At 35.3% G+C, this 25901-nt stretch overlaps 1 protein-coding gene across 2 annotated transcripts; it reads left to right on the forward strand.

The window, feature by feature from the left end:
* Positions 1-9945: 9945 nt before the first annotated feature.
* On the forward strand, positions 9946-24104 carry LOC121424335 (zinc finger Ran-binding domain-containing protein 2-like). 2 transcript variants are annotated; one of them, XM_041619982.1, is made up of 9 exons: positions 9946-10082; positions 13731-13783; positions 14988-15090; positions 16762-16844; positions 17375-17457; positions 18046-18189; positions 20610-20779; positions 21256-21575; positions 23837-24104. In XM_041619982.1, the coding sequence occupies exons 1-8, from the start codon at positions 10006-10008 to the stop codon at positions 21554-21556; spliced, it is 1014 nt and encodes a 337-aa protein (XP_041475916.1). In that variant the 5' UTR covers positions 9946-10005; the 3' UTR covers positions 21557-21575; positions 23837-24104. The 2 variants fall into 2 exon arrangements, with proteins under 2 accessions (XP_041475916.1, XP_041475917.1); XM_041619983.1 differs by having other exon boundaries at positions 21256-21568.
* The last annotated feature ends 1797 nt before the right edge of the window (positions 24105-25901 follow it).

Raw genomic sequence — 25901 nt, forward strand, 5'->3', positions numbered from 1 at the left:
AAATTGGTCTCAAGAGTTGTGCAAGACTTGAAAATAAAAAGTCAGTGAGCATCGCGGTCAAAAAAATTTGCGTGGCGAAAATATTGCGCGACTCGTTGAGGGGGGGGGGCCTCGGAGGCCCCCCCCCAGCCTAGATAGGGTTAAACTTCATCAATTTTGCAAATTTGTGAATCAACAAGAAATGCAAGCTCTCCTTTTTTATTGTATTGATATTGAATTGTTTTTATTATTTGAGTTATATATTTTGTAAAAACGAAGAAAAAATCTAAAAAATCTACTCAGCAGTACATGGTGAATTTATTTCGAAAAGGGGCTGAATCAGCACCCCCCCCCCCCTGTCACATTAGGGTTAAATCTTGGTGAAAAAAAAAACCAGATTATAAACCATTTACATTAACCTCAAGAATTTTCAGAGCAGCTAAAAATATATAGGGAGCATCGGGGGGGGGGGCACTTACATTGATGAGTGGATACCATGTGCGATAAAAAAAAACACGTAAAAAGGATGTCTTTTTCAAGATAGGGCACGTTGATAAGTGTGTCAAAAACAGAAAAGTAATGATAAAAGGGTATCTATTTCGCTAGGAAAGCCAGATGTTTAGGGTCAATATTGCGGGGATGATAAAACAAAATGTTTTATAAAGGATGTCCTTTTTGCACAAACACTAGAGTCTGATTTGCACGAGATGTGAAAGGTGGGGCCGTACTAACTGTTAAACCAAATGGTGTGTAAAAGTAAAACCGATGACCGACGGACCCATGACATAACAATAAAATATCGCAGTACTTGTTTAGGGGTTCATTTCAGGGGATATCATTTTGTTTCCAATACTTGTTAAGGGTAGGGTTTCACACACCAATAACTGTACTTGCTAAGGGGTGCATTTTCAGAATATGAAAAATACAATGTACGTGTTTGGGGTGCTTTTCGAGACTCCATGGTCGCGCATGGTATTCACTCGTCAATGGAAGTGCCCCCCCCCCCCCGGGGGAGGGAGAGCATGCACCTTTAAGAATGACCATGTACATCTCTAAATGTTACCTATTCAGGTGTCACTATCAACATTGAAGTTTGACAGACATGGGGGTCTTGGATTTTTTTGTGTACTAAAATTCTATAAATTGCTCTATCACCTCTCTCAAAAAAGAATTAACCATACATATTTATTTTCAAGTAAATACGTATTTGTTTACTATAAAGCTGTGTTGAAAAATGTAGCACATATCATGTCAGAAGAGTAGCCAACAAATGATGTCACATGAATCAAACAGAATATTAAATCTGCTATCGGTTGATATTAAAGTTTTGTCATTATCTGAACATATGCTTGTATTATGATGACCTAGTGGACTTTCATGAAATGGTTCTGTATTAGTTGTGAGTATTAGTTCTGAGTTGATGACATCACTCACTCACTATTTCTTTTGTATTTTATTATATGAAATATGAAATATTTTTATTTTCTCGTCATTGTCATGTGAAATGAAGTTTCATTCCACCCTGAACACATGGAATTCCATTATTGTAACATTTTGTGCTTCAGGCAAGGAGGTCCTACTCATCAAATTCGTAAAAATTGAAATATTGTATAATTCAAACAATAAAAAACAAAAGAAATAGTGAGTGACATCATCAACTCTCTCATTTGGATGTAACTGGATCGTTCATCAGTATAACTATTTTGTTGAAAATAAGCGAAACTTTGAAATGTCATAACTTTTTTATTTTACATCCGATTTTGATGAAATTTTCAGCATTGTGCTTATCTGATTTTCTCTCTTGATTCAAATCAACTTTTTCTGAGGTGGACTTTACCTTTAATATTCCTGAGAAACTATTTCAGTAACTTAAATCAGTGAAAATAATTTCTTCTGATAGAGCACTGTATGAAAGAATGAGATGTGATGAAACGGTGGATTTGTTTAGAACGTTTGTGAATCCTGTTTTAGGCAGTCAATGCACATCTACCAAAAGTTAATCATTCTTCAGCATCATAAAGGAAATAATTTGGCGGTTTCACAATATGGTCGCCATCTGTTGCAGCAAACAGGCCAAATTTCTAACTTTGGGGTCGACATCACGCGCAGGCTTTGCACAGTGCTAGTGTACTGTAATGTGACTGTGATGCTTCGAAAATGAAAACCATTTGACAAGAATTCACAAAAAACGTTCTAAATTTTGCAAAGAAACATGCAGGCAAATTTCTTTCCCACCTCCTGGACCCTTGTAAACAGCATACTTGTTTGAGCCGTGTCGGCCAGCACTGAATATGCATGTGCATGCACTATTAAAGGAGAATGAAACCATAGGAACAAGATAGCTTGTGTGAAAACAGAAAAATCAAAGAAACAGATCAACAAAAGTTTGAGAAAAATCAGACAAATAATGAGAAAGTTATGAGCATTTGAATATTGCAATCACTAATGCTATGGAGATAGCAAATTGGCAATGAGACAAAGATGTGTGATGTCACTTGTGAACAACTCTCCCCATTACTTTAGTATATATTTCACTTGAATTGCCTCTTTATCACATCTATCCATAGATCATGTGTTCTTTCTACATGAGGGCATGTAATACATATTTTTTAAGAATACATCATGGATAAAGAGTTTGTATCATCATAAGAAAAAGTAAAAAGAGACATTTTGAGGGTATTTTATAGTCCACCAAAGGGAAAGTTGTTCATCAGTGACATCACACATCCTTGTTGCATTGCCAATAGGAGGATCTCCATAGCATTAGTGATTGCAATATTCAAGTGCTCATAACTTTCTCATTATTTGTCTGATTTTTCTCAAACTTTCTTTATTCTTATTCTTTGATTTTTCTGTTTCTACACAAGCCTATTTGTTCCAAAGGTTTCATTCCCCTTTAAAAGTACTAGTGTGTGCAACATAGGTAGACTTTTTCCCATGAGGCTTTGCAAATTTCAGCATGTCCAATGCAACCAATAGATGGCGCACAATTTTTTGAATCCACTGAATTGAACAATAACATTATCAGAAAAGTAAAGCATGTAATCTACAAAAGAAAAAGAAGTATTGGCAACCTGGTATATATGAATAGGATATGAGTTTACATTGTGCATTTATTACAGTGTGCATTTATTACAGTATTGCATTATTTTGTCTCTGGTCCTAATAAAAGTCATTTTCAAAAAAGGAGGAAATTGCACTGACCTGTACTCAAATGTGCCATCAAATAGATTAAATCCATGAAAAAGTACATGTAACCAACCTTTTCAGGAAATCTGGTGTATACAAACATGCGCACATGCAAAAAAAATGGAGATAGGATAAAACATTTCCAAGCTGATGGAGTCAAAACTAGAATGACAGTGAATCCCACTTAAAAGGGACACTTATTATTTTATACAATAGCTCTATATTTGTTTTCGTTTATATGCATTGATGATTTATAATTTGAGATTCATTATTTTATGTATGTCTAATTGCCAAGAAGAAAACGGATAAGTAGGTCTACCTTTGTCAATTCTTTGTGGACCACAATTTTTTGCTGAATGTGAAATATGACTCCAAAATAGATAACACATGCATGCTCAATTTGCTTTAAAAATCACTTTCAATTTTATAGAACAGGTAGAATTATACACAACTGTGTTTATATTCATTGTTAACATTTTCTACTCATTCAAGAACTGGAGTAGATGAAAAATGATTGAGTGTACTGAAATGATGGTATTTTGGAGTTAAATGGAGATATTACAAAGAATCTGTTCAATCTTATCAGGATTAAATATGAATATTAGTCATGGCAAAACTAGCCGCAGAAACTGATTATATGTAAGAAATTTGTTATGTCTTTGTAGTATTTCATGAAAGAGTATACATTTTTCTATTTACTATAAAATTATGGCTATGTACCAAACCAGCTCAAATGGATGTTTTGATAGTTTTGATTAGACCCATATTTAGGTGATCTGTCAATTGACAGATCACCTCTTATGTTTCTACGAATTTTCTTTTTTATTTATTTCTTTATTCTTTTTATTTATTTTTCTTTTTCCACCCTTTTCTTGTTCCACCAAAATCATCAAAACTAATTAATCAATTTTCATCAAAATGTTATCAATTATGGACAGTTATCATACGATGTGTACGAAACAAGTGCAACGTCAAATGGTCATCGTGACGTCATCTACGCGCCATTTTGTAAAATCACATTATCAATCATATCTTCATTATCAGTCATCAAAAGTTAACAATATTAACATGAAATCAACTTCAGATCAAGGGTCAACTGTCCATGTCATCAAAGGTCATTTTACAGGTCACGACGCGCATGTACGCGCGCGTCAAAATTTTAAAATGCTCAAAATCACTTTTTGATCAAAGTAGAGTACGAATCAGGTCATTCTAAGCATTTCAGAAATTTGCGCGCTCACAGGTTTTCGCGCGCGTTTACGCGCGTAACGTCCTTACGCAACGTACAACTGCACTTTATTTTACATCAATGCATTCTTTATGAAATTTCCAATAATTTGATACCTTAACCGACCTTCTACGACCAGTAATGAAGGAATGCGCCTCCGTCAAAGTTTGAATTACGCGCGCAAGCGCGCGTTCACAATAGGCCAAAAATGTGCAAAAACATGCTTTTACAAAATTCTATATAACTCTTCAGATAGTCCGTTGACCCCCAAATTTTCTTTTATATTCGGATAGAGTAGGACTTATAGATGTGATTTCATGTCACATTTGACAATACATTTTATCATAACGTCTTGAAATTGGCATCAGAACTAAAATTTTCAATTTTTGTTTCATGTCGTTTTAATAATTTTGCAAATATGACTATAACTCCGTAATCATTGGTCGTTTTTCGCCCGGTTTTCGACATATTGTAGTTAATTATATATTCTTCCAAATTATGTTACATTTGTAATATTTTGAGCAGGAGATCATCATAAATATTAACAATGTATAGAAGTATAATTTATGATATAACTTTCACCTTAAAAAATTCAATTTGAGGTTATATTTTATCGTTGCCTTGCAAGTGTATGGCATTTACTATGGTCTGATGGTTAGTGCATCTGCCTTGTAATGCGAGGGTCCCTGGATCGAAACCCATCAGCATCTATTATTTTTTTTTATTAAATTTTGTCTCATTTTGCGTGTAACCCCTATAAGCCAGTTTGGGGTTCATTCTGCAAATGATAAGAAAAAGTTCATTGGTACTAAAGTGACATGATTGTTTTATATTTAATGAGATATTAGTAACAACCTTGATGTCTTGATTATTCTTTTAGATTGTGCGATTCAATACATGCAAAAAACAACAATGCGTGTACTAGCAACTGGTATTTCAGAGTTGGCTATGTATTGTTATAAGAACACGGCTAACGCTGCACTCCAGAAAGAAATGCAACAAATGCCTCCGTCAGTGTTCATTGCTTTGCTATTCTATTCACCTGGTCTATGCAATTGCTCCAACCTGCTATGTAAGGCATGCTTGTATAATATCTTGCAATGAAATCTACATATCGTCATGTAAGAAATTAAATGTCATTTAGTCATTACTGCTCATGAGGCAACTAAATACTGGTCAATGCATACTGGTTTAATTTTTTTTTCAAAACTGGATTCTAGAATCTTGCTTTCGTCAACACTATGCTCACTATTTCGTGTTATTACTTGCTAAATTGGAATTGACATTCTTTAGAAAAACAAGATTTATAAAACCTTTTATTTTAATGTTTTTCAACAGTATTTAACAGGTCCTTTCATTGATAAAACTACGTTTATTGTGATGATATTCATATTGATCTGCATTGAAATGATGATCATGATTAAAAAAATAGATCGTGATCGTGATCATGAGATTCACAGATCACCTAATTCGTCCGTAAGACGAATTAAAATTCTAGTTTTTTTTTGTTTTTTTTTGGGGGGGGTCTCGTCTGCTCATAGTCGCCGCTTTTCCGATGGTGGCAGCATCGTAACCAAAAGTTAAGTTTTTGAAATGTCAAAATAACTGAGGATGTATATGGGCCTAGTTCATGAAACTTGGATATAATGGTTATCATGTATTACTTAACATCCTGCCAGAGTTTGAGGTCTCATGACCAAGGTCATTTAGGTTCAATGAACTTTGGGCATGTTAAGGGTATTTGTTGAATTTCCATTGTAACTTTAAAGTTTTATAGAGCTAGTTCATAAAATTTGGACATAAGAGTAATCAATTATTCTTGAACATCCTTTGTGAGTTTCAACTTGTGTGACCAAGGTCAAAGGTCATTTGCGGTTAATGAACTTATATTATGTGGGGGGAATCAATATGAAATCTCAAGTTTTTTTCATGTCATAACTCTGGAAGTATATGGATCTAGTTCATAAAACTTGGACATAAGAGTAATTAAGTATCAGTGAATATCCTGTGGGAGTCTCGGGTCACATGACAATGTCAGGGTGACCAGATTTCTCAAAATGAAATACGGGACAATCAACAAAGCACGCTACATGAGCGGATGGCCTTAACAAAAGTACAAAAACAAAGAAGGTTAGACTATAATTATTGGAAGGGAGGGTGAACGAAAGAATGAAAGAGAAAGAATAGACGAAAGAGATGAATTGAGAAGAAAAAAATATAAAGAATCGGAAGAGATGAAAGAATGAAGGAAAGAAAGAATAGACAAAAGAAAAGAGAAAGAAAAAAATAAAGGGGAAAGGAAAAAAATTAAAAGAAAGAATAAAAGAAGGATGAAAAAATAACGAAAGATAGAAAAAACGTTTCCATCATTCTTTGAAGAGAATAAAGAAAGAAAAAAAAGGAAAGGAAGGGGAAATTGATAAATGTGTGAAAGGAGAGAAAGTAAAAAGTAAGATAAAAGGAGGAAAGAAAGAATGAAGGAAAGAAAAATGTTTCTTTTATTCTCTGAAAGATAGGACAAAGAAAAACACAAAAAGCTGAGGGGAAGGGAGGAAGGGAAAGAAATAATAAGGGAAATAATTAGAAGGAAGGATGAAAGAGAGGGATGAAAGAATGAAAAAAGAAAGAAAAAGAGGAAAGGAGAAGAAAGAAAAGTTTAAGGATAGAATAAAGGAAATAAAAGAAAGTTAAAAAAGAAGGAAAGTAAGAGAAAGAAAGAAAAGAAAAATGAATTGAGAGATAGATAAAGGATAGGAAAGAAAGATAGGAAATGAAGAACAAAAAAGGCAATCAGGAAGGATAAAAGGATGAAGATCAAAAATAGAAAAGAAAGAAAGAGCACAAAAGTTGAACTTTCAAGCAAACAAAAAAAATTATCAAAGAAAAATCATAATGGTTTTTGTTGGGTTTTAATGTTTCTTTAAAACTGATGTGTTCTGGAAATGAATAAAATAAAACATTGTCAAACAATAAAATCAAACATTGTCAAATAATCAGAGGAAACATTGCGGCACGATACACAGGCATCTCTCCCATCCCATTATAAATTCGCACAGATCACAAGACTCGAAACGAAAGTTGAAACAACTTTGAGAACTCAGTAAACTTGTTCCTCTGATTACATCTCCACAGGCAAAAGGCCAGTTTGTTTGCAATGCATTAAGTCAAGAAAATTACCGTAGAACTGCCAAAAAGTTTACAGTTCTCGATTTTATTGTAGTCTCTGCTTCGTCATAATTATTTTGGTTATTTGGTGAAAATTTGTCACTTAAATGTATTGACTATATCTTATTCAGAAATATGTGACAAATCGGCGTCCCGGGAAGGTTTGTCGGGAAGCCGAGAGAAATTAGGAGAAAAATACGGGACGATCCCGGGAAATACGGGACTGAGTCTGGTCACCCTGCATGATGAACTTTGGCCACGTGGGTATTTGTTGGATTGCCAAAACTTTGAAAGTTTATGGATCTAGTTGTTGAAATGTAGACAAAAGAGTATTCAAGTATCACTGATTGTCTTGCACAAGTCTTCAGTCACATATGATCAAGGTCAAATTTCATTTAGGGTCAATGAACATAGTACTTTTTCTCTCTGTTATGGTTTATACTTTTTTCTTCTTGGAATATAGATTTTATTCCATTTACAACAGCAAGATATAGACAAACATAACTGACTTGACAAAGTGAAATATACCAATGACCATTCAATTGCCAAATTCTGGATTTAAATTGAAATTTCAAGATATGAATGTATTTTTTTAGATTAGAAAAAAAAATCTAAAATATTGAAATTTGAAATACAAGTCGAATATGTTTCGATCTCAGTGGCGGACCGTGACCCGGAGGAGACAAAGCATGGGGGCACAGCATTGTTCACAGACGATGCAGTGCCCCCCCCCCCAATGCTTTGTCTTCTCCGGGTCACGATCCGCTACTGCTCGATCTGGATATGCATGTCATTAAAATTAATGAATTTTAACTCATTATAGTTTGCCTGCAAATTATTCAACACTCTGACTATTGCCTATGTTATAAGCTGCGACTTCGTTGACATATTGATGAAGCGACGACAAATTATATTCTGATTAAAGAAATATGCCAATGATTTGAGAAAAAGCGGCCTCACAATTGTGAACCCTTTGGTTTGTGAATCCTTGGCTTTAAGACCCTGAAATTACTATGATGATGGCGATGATGATGTTGGTGGTATGGTGATAATATGCTGATGATGCATGATTGAATATGCATGATGATCGATGGTGATGTTGATGACGGTAATATAGTGGTCGTGGTGGAAGTGGTTATCGTGGGGAAGTCTGTACTGGCACTCGATGGGAGGGCACTGAGACCCCAATTTTAAATCAGTAAGTTGTTCCAGCATCATGATAGCCAGAGAAAGTCCTATTTTCCCCATTCCAGAGACCCTCAAATTTGTGTTTCTCATTCTGGAAGTGCGCTGGCTTATATGCCATGCCTACCAGATATAGTTCGGAAACCCCTTTTCATTATTATGTGGTGAGGATATATGATAGATAGATAAATGGTTTATTAATCAAGACATCATCGCGGCTAAGGCCGAATTGTGATGTATTCACAAGGTAATAAAGACACAAAAAATATTCAAAGAATAACACAGATAATTACAAAATAAATGATACGGATAAAGTATTGTATTGAAAACTACTTGTGTTGAGGAATTTTGGAAAGGTACGAGAGAGGTGGGAAGGAGAGGCAGATAGAGAGGAGGTGGAGAGGGGGGAGTGAAGGGAAGAAGTGGAGCAGAAGAAAAGAAGGTACAAACATTATGAAAGAGGTAAAAAACATGAAGTTGTAAGAATAAACAAAGTTAGAAGAATTCGAAAGTAAAGTAAACAAACAACAGGAACAAAAGAGTTGCTAGGAAGGGAAAGGAATACAACATAGAGATCATACGAGTCCATATGTTGGAATAAGTGTCAAATTTAAGACTATTAACATGTATATATGCGGAATTATGAACCTTTAAAAAAAATCAATTCTTGTGTAATACAATAATACCTGATTTTCAAAGATCATATATTTTTAAATGAAATTTGATTATATATAAATTGGCTAATTCTATAAGCATATCAAACGGCATATTTATGTCATCTACAATACTTAAAAACAATGATTGTATACAAGTGGTGAAAATAGTTGACTAATGTTCATAATTGCAAGTAGAAATAGAGTACATATATTATACATATAATGTGACATACTAATGATTAAAAAATCAATTGACAAGAGCAGCAGTCAGAGAAATACCATACTATAGATGTGGGTTAATTATGATTGAGAATTTAGGAGGTCGATCTAGTATGGGATGGGACTGCATGTTCCGAAATCTATTAGTTCTACATTTTAAGTATGGAAGTCTTGCCCAATTTTAGCCTCCAAGAGTCCAAGAGCCGTTCTGGAGACCCCCATTTTAAGACTAAGTTGGAGTTCCAGAGCCCCCTATTTTCGACTTTGATGTGGCACGTATCCCATAGGCTTAGCGTTATCATGTTAATTTATTTCGAGAATCGCCCACCGTATAGGGACCGCGGCGCCGCGGGCACTAAAGTTACCGGTACTTTGTTCCGTGTGATGTCTATTACCGATGTCGTTATGTCGGGGAAGAAGTTTATGGGAAATGATGGCGATTGGGTATGCAACAACGGAAAGTAAGTGATATAGTCGTAAAGAATAGACTGGCTGATAATCAGGATAATTATTTGGATTATTGTTGGTGAAGTGAGAACGGTTATTAATGCTTGGTGATATGTTGCGTTTTGGTAGAGTGATATTTGTATTGCATTGCCCCACTTATTGATATCTATGTGAGTGGGCGCGGCGTTTGGAAAGAATGAAGGGAAGCGCTACGTTTGACTAGTCGGTAGAGGCGCTGGTTTGAAAATTGGGATTGTCCCAGAATAGAAAGCAAGGATATCCTCATAAACCAAGACAAATTGTGTCTTGATAAATTGAGATTGTCCTTGACCTTTAAGTTTATGGCATACATGCATGGGCATGATCATGATGATGATGCCTTGATGGGTGCATATAAATGCATTACTGCCGCCGTGTAGGCCTACAGGAAAATTGAAGGCACGAGCATGCGAAATTCCGCAACGAACTCCGGCAAAAATAATAAGATATATATAAAAGTGAGCCTGCGATTTCCGAAATTTTTTGTTGAATGAGCTTAAGAGGGCACGTCTCATGTACCTTTCTTCCAAGTTTCAAAAGAGAGGTACAGAAAATCCAGCTCCGTTAACTTTCTACGGATGTCTTTTTAGCTGCACATTCTTGAGTTCATTTTAGACCCCTTATTTGAGACACTGTACATACATTGCACCTGCACAACAGTACGACAATATGCCAGACGGTGGCCTGTACTTATAGAGAAGAAGAAGGGAAAGACTAGGTACAATTCGATGCAAAGCGTTTCTTGAAGTTGGCAAAGTGTCCAATCTTTTTAAGACTTTGGTGGAACGTTAATTGACAAACAAATGGTAGCACTTGCGGGGCTTTGTTCAAGGTATACCAAGTTGTTGTGTGTCCGGACGATCAATTTTAGAAAGTTATTTGGAAAAAATTACAAGCCAAGTTTCATCAGTTTTAATACAAAATGTTAGGAAATATTATGAAGAACAAAATGGACGATGATTACAACTATTGAATTCGTACATTTAGAGTTACAATCCAAAGACAAAATAGAAAGCTTCAAAAATTCAATGTGTCCGGACACCCGACCCCCCTTCCTAAATAGAATTTTCTATATTTTTTGTTTAGTTTGACGGTCACTTTTGAATATTTTCCAAAATTATCTTCAGCAAAAATAATATAAAAAGTATGTTTTTTAGGAATTGCACATACAATGAATCAAGAATCTAGTTTTAAAAGTAATGACAAGCTGAATTAAGGTTGTGAATTGTATTAGCACCACCAACGACCTTTTATTTCCGTGGAAGAGACATGTGAAGCCATTTTCCATGCCGTGGTAAGCGACTTTGCAAATTTTGCTCTTATATCCTTTTTATATTAAAAGATATGTTAAAAATTGAAAATGGAATGCCTTTCACTGTGAAAAGCCCTGGTGAGTAGTGGAATGAGTTTCGGCTGACATCATTCGTGTTATGAAGCGATGTTAACGGACAGCTCTAAAATCCATTACGTAAACATGGTGGTGCGAGGTTAGTATAGTATACTGACCTCGCAATACGTGTGAGAGTGTGTTTCTTGGGGCATTTATTTTTCACTTGGTCTACCTCTACCTTAATGATGTTCATGCAGGTTCCATCATTACCGCTACACTACGCTCCACCTACCCGAACATCAAGGTCCAAAACTCGTTCTGATACTCTGAGTGGCAAAGTTGGGAAAAAATGCATATTTATTGTAAATATACTACACCAAAACTACATGTAGCTTGAAGAGATTAAGAAGCTTAATTTCTTACTTTTCATCCTAATTTCACTCCATATCCATCCTCCGGTTAACCTCACAATTGGTGATTTACAGCCAGCATCGAGTTCCAGACCTCACATGTATAAATAATTTTCTGCCAGTTTCAAACCATGGCATGTGCGAGGGTCCGAGCTCAGAGTAATATCTGTAATATCAGAGATATATCTGTAAAGCGCTTAGACACGTCGTTCCGATGTATTATGCGCTATATGAAGAAGCGGATTATTATAGAGTGTCAGGATTTGCTCATATTATTTATCATATATTTTGGAGAAAAAGAAAAGCATGTTTATAAGGCAACAATAGTCAAAACTGACTAGTTTGCCTATTCAAAATAACAACAACAACATCCGCTGAGACTGTCTGATCCCCTCCGTCAATAGATCAAAGTTTAGTCATAGAACTTGTAGTTGATGGTGCTTTGCACGGTGCTGAAAGAAAATAGTGTTCTACTGCACCCTCTTTGATTGCTCTTTAATTCCCCCTTTTGTTACAGAGAAAAAGCGTGTGACTAAAGCAATCGGCTTACCAGTTTCTTATGATGAATATGACTTAAGATCCAAAAATTGAATTCCAAAGAGTTGATGTCCGTTTCCAACGATTGATTGTCGTCATATTTTCTTTTGCAGCTTTAGCATATGAATGCGCCAGCCTGTCTTATACAACTCCCAAGAATGTTCTGTAATCTGATTGGTCCCAATCGGATCACATGATATTCAGCAAATTGCACTATGGCATCCAAAATGCACTATCCTGCACTCTGACGTCATACCAAAAGTACTATCCTGCACTCTGACGGAAGAGTGCAGGATAGTGCGAGGTCTGGAATTATCTAGAATTATATAGAGTTTAGATCAAATGTATCATTCTCGGCAACTCAGTATCATGGGGGGAAGAGGGGGTTATATAAAACAAACAATGCACGCATTCCTGTGCATAGAGTACCTAAATAATGAACTCTGTGCTCGACTCGCCAAATGGATATACCGCACTCGGTCCTGCGGATCTTGGCTCTTCTCGCACATCGTTCTAAAGTGAATTAACCGGAAGTCTCAACATTTTTTGGGGGGGGACCGGGGTTAGTTTGAACATGGGGTAAGTTGAAACGTTGTAACTTTCTTTAAAGCCTGTAAAATAAATTTATGCAATACTGCCCTCAATTTATTGCTATTAATGATACAACAGTGTTGAATTATTATTGCAATAAATTGAGGGCAGTATTGCGTAAATTTATTATACAGGCGTTAAAGAAAATTACAATGTTTCAACTTACCCCATGTTCCAACTAACCCCGGTCTCCCCTACATGTGGGACTCTTTTTGCAAACTTATTTGAATAAAGAAGACAGTAGCTCAATTTTGATACATTCAAAGAAATTTAATCACTGATAATAATAATAGAGAGAGATGGAGAGTGAGTCCACTGATATGAATTTGAGATTAAGCACCCTCTTTGGTGACATCCAGTGCATGGTACATGTATGACAATGTCCTTTACAGAAGCCATTGTACAGAATGGTAATTTTGGAATAAAATGGAGAGGTCTGTGACATGCCAATCCTGCTTCTAATAAATTTCTTTGATTGTTGTTTAGATACCAATTTTGTTATAGACTTGATGGATATTAGAAACTATATTTATTGTATTGTGTTTAATTCTTATTTCTAACATTCAATTATCAGAATACTGGATTTTGACTAGCACCACCCTGGCGGATATTTTAGAATGAAACGATTCCGACATGACTTGGGTCAAACCTTAGTTAAAGTATTTATTGACCATTATCCACTTGAAGTTTGAAAATGGAGATTTTGCTCTTTTTGTATATCGTAATATAATGAATTTTGGTTTTATATTTTGTAGGTGTAGCAATGTGAACTTTGCAAGGAGAACTCACTGCAACAGATGTGGGGCAGGTAAGTTTTTTTTTATTAACCTATTGACTAATTGATTGCATTTTTATGGACTTAATGTATGAACCACACTGTCCAGTTGGTATTGTGTTAAAAACCTTCAAAAAGTAATCTTCCAGACAAAAACATTAGAAAAGTTAATTACCCTCATGTTCATAAACTGTTATGAATACAATTTAGAGAGTTCAGATTTTATGTAAGCATTGGTCAATGTCTATTTACTATGTTAACATTTTATGGTCATCAATCAAGATGAATTTTTACATTATTATTACCTTAAAAATCGTAAACTTCTCCCCTTTTGGATTTCATGATGAAAGTAATACCCTTTTGTAATGAAGATTCTTATTTTTTTTCTTGTCAGATTTTGCTTTGCAACAAAACTTGTTTTTCAAAAGAACCCCCTTTGTTTTGCTCGTCAACAAATTTTTGCCAAACTCATTGAACTTTTTCAAGTATCTAAAGGGGTAATAAATTTATCCCTCCAAATTTCTCCAACTCTCCAATTTTCACTGGCCTCAGATATTTATTTGCCTTTTTGAAAAGTTGCCTTGCCCTTAAATTACTTTGCAATTTAAATGACAAGTCTAACCTAACAAAAAGTTGATTTGAATAAAAGAGAAAAATCAAACAAGAAGTTCACTGAAAATTTCTTCAAAATCAGATGTAAAATAAAGTTTTTTAACATTTCAAAGTTTTGCTTAGTTTCACAAAACATTTATGTGTACACCCACTCACTATTTCTTTTGCTTTTCATTATATGACTTATGAAATTTTTCAATTTTCGCCTCGTCATGTGAAATATAGTTCTATAGTCCCTGAACATGTGGAATTACCATGGTTTAACATCTTGGGGTTTAATATAATGGGTCCATATTGTAAAATCTGTAAAAAAAGAAGAAGAAATATTGTATCATTTAAACAATAAAAACAAGAAATAGTGAGGGTCATCGTTGACTCTCTCATTGGCATATCATTGAGTTGTGGATATAACTGTTTTGTGAAAAATAAGCTAAATTCAAAATGCCACAACTTTCTTATTTTACATCCGATTTGTATGAAATTTTTGGCGTTATGCTTCTTTGTTTTTTCTCAAGGGTATACTACACTTAACCTTTTTTCTGGGTTGCCCCCCCCCCACCATTATGAAATCTTGGAGCCATCATGCATCATTACATACACTTTATTTGATATTGTCTATTTTCAGAGAAGAGTCGAATGAAGATAAAAGATGGAGGCCTGATCATTGGAAAACAGATGGCCGAGAAGAGTCATGGTTTATTCAGTGCTGATGATTGGCAGTGTAAGATGTAAGTAATACTGTCATACCATCCACCCGACTGTAAAACCTGTATTTCTATAAAGGTTGAATTTCCATATTATTTTTAATATTTTCCCTCAATTGAGCAGGATCAAAGAACTAGGCCTAAAGCCATTTTTTAACACTGGAATCTAGTAATGTTTTTCTCATTCCGAACTATTGATGTAATTAGTGTTTGTAGTGCACTTTCCGCTGATCAACATATCTGAGAATAAGTTTGATGTTCTTTTTGTTTTAGCTTCAAATCAATTAATTCTAGAAGCGGGACTAGCATGTTGTATATTCTTCATTTTCTTATCCAAACTCATCACTGTCTCCCATTAACAATGAGTCGCCAGTTCATATAATATGTAGCATTTCTTCTGAGGCGCTGATTTCAATTGTGCACTCTATGCATTTTATAATTTATACTATAATCCACGGGATGCCATTTTATTGCTGCAAATGTCAGCTGATGTATCTGTAGCCGTGGTTTTTGTCTCACCTGCATAGAAGAGTGAGACTATTATAATAGGCGCCGCTTTTCCGACAGCCCATGTTGGAGGTAATTGATACATGGCTGTCATAACTTTCAAAGTTTATGGATATAGTTTATGAATTGTGGACATAGGGGTAATCAAGTATCACTGGCAAGTCTTAGATGGCATGATCAAGGTCAAGTGTCATTTAGGGTCAATGAACGTATTGTATCATTATATGAGTGATGTTTTTTTGTGAATAGTTATTTTAAAATAGTTTTCAAAGTCAGCACTGCTGCTATATTGAATCGCGTAATGCAGGTGAGACTGCCAGTTGCGCTCCACTTGTTATATGTTGCCCATGTGCCATCCTTGGGCCACAGCACAACATAAAACTGGTCTACACCACAGTTTGGAATCAAATAACATAAAAATATAAGCAAATAGAATAATGCTATTTGACGTTCATGATAATCTTGGGATTATAAATCCTTTTTGGGGGGGTCACTAAGTAAAGAAAGGTCAAATTGGCTTATTACATCATTTATATTGGAAGTCGAATTCAGATCATCAGTAGACAATTGAAACAGAGAATTCAACGAAGTTATATAATTGAAATAATTACAATGATAATAACATTCAGCATTATTAGTATCAGTATGATGCCTCAGAAAATGACATGTTCCATGTTTTAATGTTTACATTGATAAAATGTTATATAACAGTCTGTTCCAAATCGATCACAGACCAATCATTAGGTTTTCAGTGGGCTGTAGATTAACCTATAATCCATAACTGTGTATTACTATTCATATAATTTTAACCTAAAGAAACATAGGTGAAGGCTTCATATTAAAATTTTATCCCCAGTATACACTTTCTAAATCGTCATCCATACAGGGAATAATTTTACTCCTAAATTTAAATTTTGATTTAGCATTTCTAGTTCTAAGAGAAAAGATTTCAATTATGTTCTGTACAGTCCTGTAAAATAAATTGCTACAAAATATTTTGTTTGTGTCAAGCTGTCTTCAAAAAATCTAAAGCAAATTATGATGTGATACCATGAAATTTTTCCCCGATGTATGTTACACATACAATTGATGTATTCCCCAGAGGCTCAGATTAACGCTTATATTGTTTTCACCCTCCCACCCCCACCTCCACCCCTGGTCCCCTCCCCTTTTTATACTGATAAACAGGTGTGGTAATGTCAACTGGGCCAGGAGGAATGAATGCAATGTTTGTCACTCACCTAAATTTGGAAAAATTGAAGAGAGAACTGGTAAATATCTAATTCTTACATTATTTATTTGTGTATATTTTTTAGGTTGAGGTTAGCTTTTATTAAGTTATAATTTTGAAATGTGCACTGGCAGCAGCCTAATGGTAGAATAAAATCATAAAGAGATACATGGACGCCCATCCACAATTGAATTTTTATATATGATTTTTCATGTGTTTTAGATGGGCTGACACATCGGTAAACTGGTTTAGATAAGGAAAAGATAGATTTCATGGATAGATATTAGTTAAATCTTAATGTAGTTATCAAATACATTTCTCAAAAGAACATAGATTAATAAGGTTTCCTTTAATTTACTCTTCTTCATTTTTAATTAAATTTATTTTAAATTTCAAAATTTCATGTGTTTTTTTTTTTTTATTATTAATAGTACAGTTCACCTGGGCACTTTGTCAACTCATATTAAAACTGCCCAATAAATATAGGTAGTAGAAGAAGTTGTTGTAGTAAAAAAAAAACTTTAATCCCTTGTCTTGGTCTTATAATGTTAATCCTTGTATCTTCTATAGGGTATGGAGGTGGATTCAATGAGAGAGGTACAGTGGAATACAGAGATGACAGGGGGTCTGATTCAGACGAAGAATATGATGAGGTTTGTCCATTTGGTCTTTAATATTTAGAGTTCTCATGAAGGAATACACAAGACAGGGTGTATTGCTTATCAACTTTGCTCAACTAAAAGAATGAATCGATTTGCTATTACTAGCAATATAGCAAATCACTTTGTTATTTTACTGTTGCATAAAGTACACTTTCAAATGATTGATCAATTTTAACAGAATAGATCAATCATTTGTGATTAAAATTTGCAATTACATGTAATTACACATAAGCTTGAAAAAAAATCCACATCCTTGTGTTGTTACTTGGCAATATCTGACAGAGATGAGCAATTTTAGATTGAAATAGATTCTTTCTGTTAGGTAGCAATACAATAATCTTCCACAGTTATATCAATATAATGTGCACCATAATTTAACCTGTCATGGAACTCGATCATATAGTTGCAGGGTGATTTGGATATTTGTTCAGAATAAAGATGGAGGATGAGGGAACCTTTAATGTTTGAGGTTTTATTTTATCTTTGTACATTCATTTTCTACTTGAGCAACCTATTGATGGAGCAAAAGTCCTTGAATCAGTCCAAAATGATTAAATTTTCAAAACTTTTATTCAACAGTTTGGTAGAAGAAAGAGGAAATTTCGCAAATCTGATGACCTACCAAAAAGTATACTCAAAGAGGTAGATGAAGAGAAGGAAGACGACGAAGAAGAGGAGGAGGATGACGAAGGCAACCTTGATGCATATAAATTGGATTCAGATGTAAGCATTCATGTGCTTTGTTGGCATCTTTTAATGAATTTTTTTTGGGGGGTTGGGAAGGGGGTAAAAGCCAGTAAGAAATCAAATTTTGCTAGGATCTGAACTCCACTTAATGCTTTGTTTCTCACATCCAGTCTCAATCTCTTCTTCCCCCATCCCATCTAATCATTTCTCCCTCCTCCCTTTTTCTCTTTTTTGTTTTCTCTTTTCCTCGTTCTTACACTCAGTTACTTGCACCTGTCCCTTGATTGTTAACCTGTTTGTGTTGAGTTTTAAACAAATAGTTCTGTTTCTAAGAAATCAAAACTGGATTCTAATTAATAAAGTTGAGCTCATTACTTAAATGCTTGATAAATAGGAAAACTTGGCATTTTCTTGCATTGTGGTTTAGCAGTTCTGACTCTTGTCTTTGTTGTAAGCAGATTGCTCTGGGTTCAAATCTCAGCCTTGGTGCTACTTAAATTTCCGGGGGGGGGGGGGGGCAGTCAAATATGTTGCTGTACACATGCGTGAACAAAAATATGTTTAAAGGGGTGGGTTTTTTTGTCAGTTTTGGATGCTTTCCGTGCGTGCACTTGTTAAGGGTATCAAAAACACCAATTAAAAAAAGGGCCGGTTTTGAAAGACTGGTCAACGGTCAATTGAGGGGTTAAACATATTTAGGGTATGTTTTTTTTTAAAGCTTTTTTTGTAAGACTAGCCAAACGTGTTTAGGGTGTGTTTTCCCCTGGGGCTTTTTCCTGCTTGTTTCTGAACAGTGTTTCGGTTCTTCCTGAATGTGGTATTTTAACCCTAACTGCACTGGGGGCATGCAATACCCATGAATATAGTTTTGGCTATTTAAGCTTATTGTAGACAAAACTTGTTATGGGGTCATATTCTGGCGAAAACTTGTTTAGGGGCCAAAATGTGTAAATGAAGCCCACTAAAAACTTGTTTAGGGGGTTATTTTGCACACAGAGAAAAACTTGTTTAGGGGGTGTTTGGAAATAATTTGGTCAGGCATGTGTACAGCAATACATTTGACTGGCCCCCGGGCTTAAATTCAAGTATCTGTAGTGTTAATTCATGTCAATAGACATGTATCATTTTATAAGATGTCTTCTATGGTTTAGATTCAATTAGTATACATTGTATACAGCAGTTGGTCTAATTGCCATTTTAGTCTACACTGCACCAAGTCTTATACCCTATGGCCTATATTCTGAAGTCAGTTTTAATTTAGACTAAGGTCTAACTCTGTGCTATAATTATGGGGAGCCAAAAATTCAGAAATTCTGTCTATATTGTATATTTCTTGTGTTTACTATTTTTATTTCCTTTAGCTTTCATAATGAAGAAAAATTCTTCAGTTATCACTCCCAGACAGTTCTGAATGATTTAAGTGTCAAATTAGTTAATAGATTGGATTTGTATTGTTAGGAGTTTATGCCCCAATTGGCTATCCATAGTAAAACCACAACTTTAAAGGTGTGGTTGTGGTAACAATATCGAAATGAGTTTATACAGAATCCAATGAATTGACCACCAAAGTGTCTGTTTGTATTACATATGTGCCAAAGGATTCTGGTAGAAATTGTGTATTTGCTGAGAAATCAGCAAATAAGCACAGGATTCGGGTCAAGCGTCGGGCCCGACACTCAAAGCAATAATTATACACTGCCCCACGTGCGCTTATCTGTGTTGGTGATCTTCAGCTTGAACATTTTTCAGCGTAGATTTCAAGATTTCACAAAGTTCAGTTTTTGTAACTATACCAGATCTAGATCCTCGATGATATACTGACAGTTAAGCCTGGTTTTACAGACTTTCTCATGAAATCAGTGTTTACTGCAACAACTGGCATTTCTCTTTAAACCAGGGTTTAATTTAAACCCGAGTTCAGAATACAGGACCATTAGTCTACTTCGCATTTAGTCTAATGCATAGTTTTCAATTTTCAATTGACCTTCTAATAATGACTTTGTTTTTTGTCAAATAAAAATGTGATTAAAATACAGTTCATCTAATCACTATAGACTAAGCTGATCAATTGGCTATCCATACATGAACCACAACTTTAAACCTGAGTTTAATTTAAACCCGACTTCAGAATATGGGCCTTAGTCTTCACTCTAGACATGGTATAATTGGTAGTGTTAAATTTGAGTCTGTGCTTGCAGACTAGCTGCCAAAAAGTACTGATTTCCAGTATTTAGTTCTTAGAATACTGATGGTTTCATGCAAAATACTGATTTCTTAAGTTTCAGTTTATGTGTTGTCCTATGGTATTTCTTTGAAATACCGATTTCCTCGCCAAAGTACTGATTTTCAGCTTTAAAAATACTGAAATGTTCTTGTTCGGGTTGACAGCTCTGGAAGTGGGTATAGGCCCAAGCGACAATTTAATTTACCTTCATTGTTATTTTTCATTGGCGTAGGATGATGATGATGAAGGTGGCGATCTCTCAGCGTATGCATTAGTGGACAGTGATACGGAACAGAAGTCATCCAGGCCAGCAGAGTCGTCGTCATCCGATGCGAAGTCCGTTTCCTCTCAGCACTCATCCTACCGGTCAAGGAGTTCCGGTTCTAGCCGGTCCCGGTCAAGGTAACCGGGTGGTCATGTGATCAGTCACCTGACGCACATGACCGGTGTTACTCATGTCAACTGATAAATGTAGTGTTCAAATACAAGAAGTGTGCCATTTGCAGCTGATCTAAACGGGTCCTTTATTACAAGGAAATTCCTGTAACTTTGATAGGAAGTTTTAAATTACAAATTCCAATGAAGCAGAAGAATGTAAATAGATGATTTGCCACTGCATACTTTTATTCTTGAATCTAATTCGATGACGGACAAATACAGGAGACTAGTTGATGTAATCCAATTTCATTATCCCTTTCGTTGGAGAATGAGGTCAAACCATTCCAACAGTCATTGTTTAGGATTTTTATTTGGGATTAAATCTTTCAGAGTTTACCACTCTACGAGGTGTCTGCACAAAGAATTTGTTTCCATCTTTCATTGTGTATTATTACGCCTTCCCCGCTCCTCACATTTCTTTTCGTTTAATTACGTTCCAGATCTCGATCCAAGGATCGCAGATCCGGTACATACTCTAGATCCAGATCCAGGTCCAGAAGCCGAGATCGCAGATGGTCTAGAGATAAGAAGTCACGTTCCCGCTCCAGGAGTCGAGATCGCAGAAGATCAAGAGATAGGAGGTCACGTTCGCGTTCAAGGAGTCGAGACCGGAGACGATCTGGGTCAAAGTCATCTGGTTCATCATCAAAGCATCGGCGGTACTCAAGGTCATATTCAAGGTCAAGATCAAGGTCACCATTGAGGAAGGATTACAAGGACAGAGGTTCACGCTACTTCTGAGACCACTACTAGGTTAAAGGTTTGACTGGTTGCGCTGTACATAATGTATCACATTTAATACCTAACATTCAACTTGAATGATGTAATATATAGCTATAATAATAGGAATAATAATGATTATACTTGCTTATAAAGCGCTTAACACTTACTTACTTTATCAGAAGTCTCTGAGCGCTATACAGTAATGCAGCATAACTTTCTTGGCTTTAGCAGAGCAGCTGTTATGTGCACTGCATTTCAAGGAATAAATTCTTACCAGGTACCCTTTCACCCCACCTTGGTTGCGTGCAGCACAATGTGAGTAAATTTCATGCTGAAGGAGAACATGCCATGGCTTGGAATTGAACCCCGTCCTTTAGAGGAGCCGTGGTGTAGTGGTTCTGACTCTCGCCTTGTAAACAGAGGGTCGTGTGTTCGAATCCCACCGTGGTCTGGCGTCCTTTGGCAAGGCGTTAATCCACACTTTGCCACTCTCGACCCAGGTGCTAAATGGGTACCCGGTAGGATGTGAAAGTCATTGTAGCTTGTCCAGTATTGTGTGCGCCTCACAGGCGACTGACTGGAATACTCCCCAGGGAGTGGAGGATGTGCACACATTGTGTGCGGGAATGACTGATTGAATCCGATGACCGGGGTAATAATATATCTGTAAAGCGCTTAGAAACGTCGTTCCGATGGATTAAGCGCTATATAAAAGCGGATTATTATTATTATTATTAGATTGAAAGACAAGAGTCATAACCAGTAGACCACAACACCCTCAGCGCATTTACACGCCTATGACTTTTCAGACATTTGCGGTAATTTCAGTTAATATTAATGATAAGGTGGCATGATAATTGCTGGTACATTGGACCTTTTTCACTCTGAGCTATCAAATTGATATTCAGAGTATTATTTTTTCTAAATCTTTCTGTTTTAAAGCATGATGATTCCTAGTACTTACATACTAGGAATGAAAAGGAAGATTTCCCAGAAACTGAGAAAAGGGGAATCTATTTCTTATTGCCAAGGGCAGATAAATCCACAGTGCAGTTGCTGAAATGAAATATTTTTGGTTATACCAAGAATTTTGGATAGATATTAGTTGCACCAATAGTTTATTTATAGATGATTTTCAAAAAAATTAATATTTTTTTTTCTTTGAATGTGATATAGATATTGACGTGATATTTGAGAGATTATCCTTAAGTAAAGAAGATTTAGAAATATTGGCCTGTATTCTGAAGTCAGGTTGAACTTAGATAATGGTCTAACTCTGTGCTGAAATTATGGAAAGCCAAATCCAAATTTGGTTTACATTATTAGCTTCTCACGTTTACTGTGCTCTTTTCTAATTCTTTAATGGTGGGGACAGTTATCTTATTTATCCTTCCCAGACAGTTAAGAATAATGTGAGAGTTAAAGGGGCTGATTCATTGAATGTCTATTGTTTGAGAATTGTGTCACAATTGGCTATCCATAGTTAACCCTATCTAGCCCGGGGGGGGCCTCCGAGGCCAAAAAAAAGGTCAAAAAACATAGAAATACGTAAGAAATTGCAAAAAACAATATAATACATAAGAAAACGATTTGATATCACAATTTTTTTCATGTACACTTGCTAAAGACACCACAAAGAGTTTCTATACCAAAAATTAGTACATTTGGAGCTTTATTTAGGGAGTTTGAGGAAAAAGTATGATTTCGCATACTAATTACGCATAAATTAGCATAATCACTTAATAACAATTCGCATGAAATAAATTACTATACGATCTTGTAGATTATGTCCCAGGCGACCCGCGTGCCAATTTTCGGCGCGATCGCGCGGTCGACGGCCGAGATCTTAGGGGGGCCTGGGAGGCCCCCCCCCCCCGCCATAGGCAAAATACCCCGGCCTAGATAGGGTTGAACCACAAATTTAAGACCAGAGTTTGAATTCAACCGTACTTCAGAATACGGGCCACTTTCGCCAGCCATGTTTTGAAGTATAATCATTATTATTAATGAAGCCTTCGAGATATGAAATTTTCTACGAGTATCTAAATATTTAGAATAAAAGAATATATTGAAGATAACACATGTACGATAATCTTAGAGCAGCAAGATTTCTTTTTTAGGTGTCGTTATTGAAGACTATTCTTTCAGAATAAGTTGCACATTATTTGTTGTAAACATGCAGAACAATTTCAGGAATGAGGACACTTATTTTTATCTAATTGCACAAATTTCTAATGGAGTGCTACTCACATGTGTAATGATGATAATTATATATTTTTTCCTTCTTTGCTTTTGCAGATTATATTCACCCAGAGCTGTCAGTGATATTTCATTAGAACATCAAGTTTGGTTTGTGAAGGTACCGTGTGTAATAAAAATTATGTAGGTAAGTCATTATAAGGGTATCACAGATAGGAAGGTATGTGGTCTACCGTGTGCATATCAGCAATTATAGTAGATTTCAGATTTGTGTACATTCATGCTTTTGTCTACTTAATGTCTCTTTCTTTCTGTTCTTGCCTGCTATTCTGCTATCTTTCATCTTTTCTCTCTTACGTTCTTTCACTCTTTCTCTCTGTTTCTCTCCATTCTTCTTTCTCTGAGATACCTTCTTTACTCTTTCTTTCTTTTTTTCCCCTTTCTTTACCTTCTTTCTCTTTTTCCCTCCCTTCCTCTGTCCCATCCTTCCTCACTCTCTATCCGTTTCTCTCTCCTTTTTTTTCTTCCATTCCTCCTTGTCTCTGTTTCCCTCCGTTCTCTCTCCGACCTGGGTCCCGTTACACAAAGGTTAGCGATTAATTGTACGTTTAATTTTTGCCATTAATGGTACATTGTAGTCAATGCAATCAATCATTAGTAAGTGTTCTATGATTTGCTAAGTTTTTGTGTTACGGGCCCCTGTTCTACCTATGCTTCTTCCTCACACTGTTTGTCTCACTATCTTTCTCTCTTTCCATCCCTTCCTATCTGTCTCTCTTTTTCTTTCATGTCCTCTCTCTCTCTCTCTCTATCCTCCCTTTCCTTCTCCTATCTCTATCAGTATCTTCTCCTTTTTTCAATTTTAAATCTGTTATTTTCGCCCTCTTTTCCAAAGTGATTTCTCCATTTCTTTTCTGTTTCTTTCTCCCATTTATTTCCTCTCAAAGTAAGTTTGGCAATGCATTTGTTGTTAAGTGGCATCAATGTTTTCATTGAGGCATTACTTGTTGAAAAGTTGAAATAATATCATGCTGCTTCCTCCCAAATTTTTCAATATTCTGTATAATAATATGTTTTAAATGAAAATGTCAAATCTAGTACAAAATCTGGTGTTGTCGCTTTCAACCTTCATTCATATTTTACTGGTATATATGCGTTACGTTAGAGTTTGCAAAAACAGCACTTTTATTTTACGCACAGCTGTCATAAATTTGAAAGTTCATGTAGCTGAAAATAAGTTGGACAATCTCCTTGACATTCGACACCCTAATTACCTTCATTAACTTTGCACTTAATTGTAATTTGGTGATTGTACATGTTTTGCTTATTCATAATTAAATAGTCTACTAGTATAGACTGGGCTGATCTCTAAATTATGGAAACGGTTCTATATTCAATTCTTAATGGCTTAACATGAATTTTGTTGAATTTTTTCTTTAAGGATTTTCATAGTTGATGTATCATTTGGAAAGTTCTTTAAAAACATGCACTCAAATTGTGTACCCATTTAGTAATCTATGGGACAAAAATGCAATAAGTTCAGATATTTTTTTAAATAAGCGCTATCTACATGTATGCTAATGCACTTCGTTTCTTTGTTGCCTAATGAATAATAGAATAAATTTATATCTGAACAGTGACTACCAATTTACAACATATTCCTACCAGATATATTTACATTTAAGTAATATCAATTTTTACTGTGTAGCTTTATATTCTAGTGAATATTAAGAATTTGAGTAAGAATTAAAATTTAACAGAGCAGTCTGTACTTTATATTAGATTGACATTTACAACTGCCAAAGCAATAAAGGCAATTAGTTTTTTTCTTCCAATGTTTCAAATAGAACATCACCAATATAAATATAATTCATCTCTAGTCAAACAATGAATTGTTCCTTTGAACTATTAGGGTTTTAAAGCTTGCAGTGTTATCTGAATTTTGAAATGCTGCCTTTTCTGCACAGAGAACTTAAATCAAGATGTAAATATTTTTTCAGTACAAACGAAAATGTAAAAATTAAGTGTACCATGAAATTGTGCCTCGCTTTTCTACTACACTTTTCTATAATTTAAGTATTCCATACAACAAAGATAGAACTATTTTGTTGAACCTCTTATCATTGTATATGAGAACACATGAAGAAACTTTTGATTGTTGAAT

Source organism: Lytechinus variegatus, chromosome 11 (genome assembly GCF_018143015.1).
Source record: "Lytechinus variegatus isolate NC3 chromosome 11, Lvar_3.0, whole genome shotgun sequence".
In the NCBI taxonomy this organism is placed as follows: domain Eukaryota; kingdom Metazoa; phylum Echinodermata; class Echinoidea; order Temnopleuroida; family Toxopneustidae; genus Lytechinus; species Lytechinus variegatus.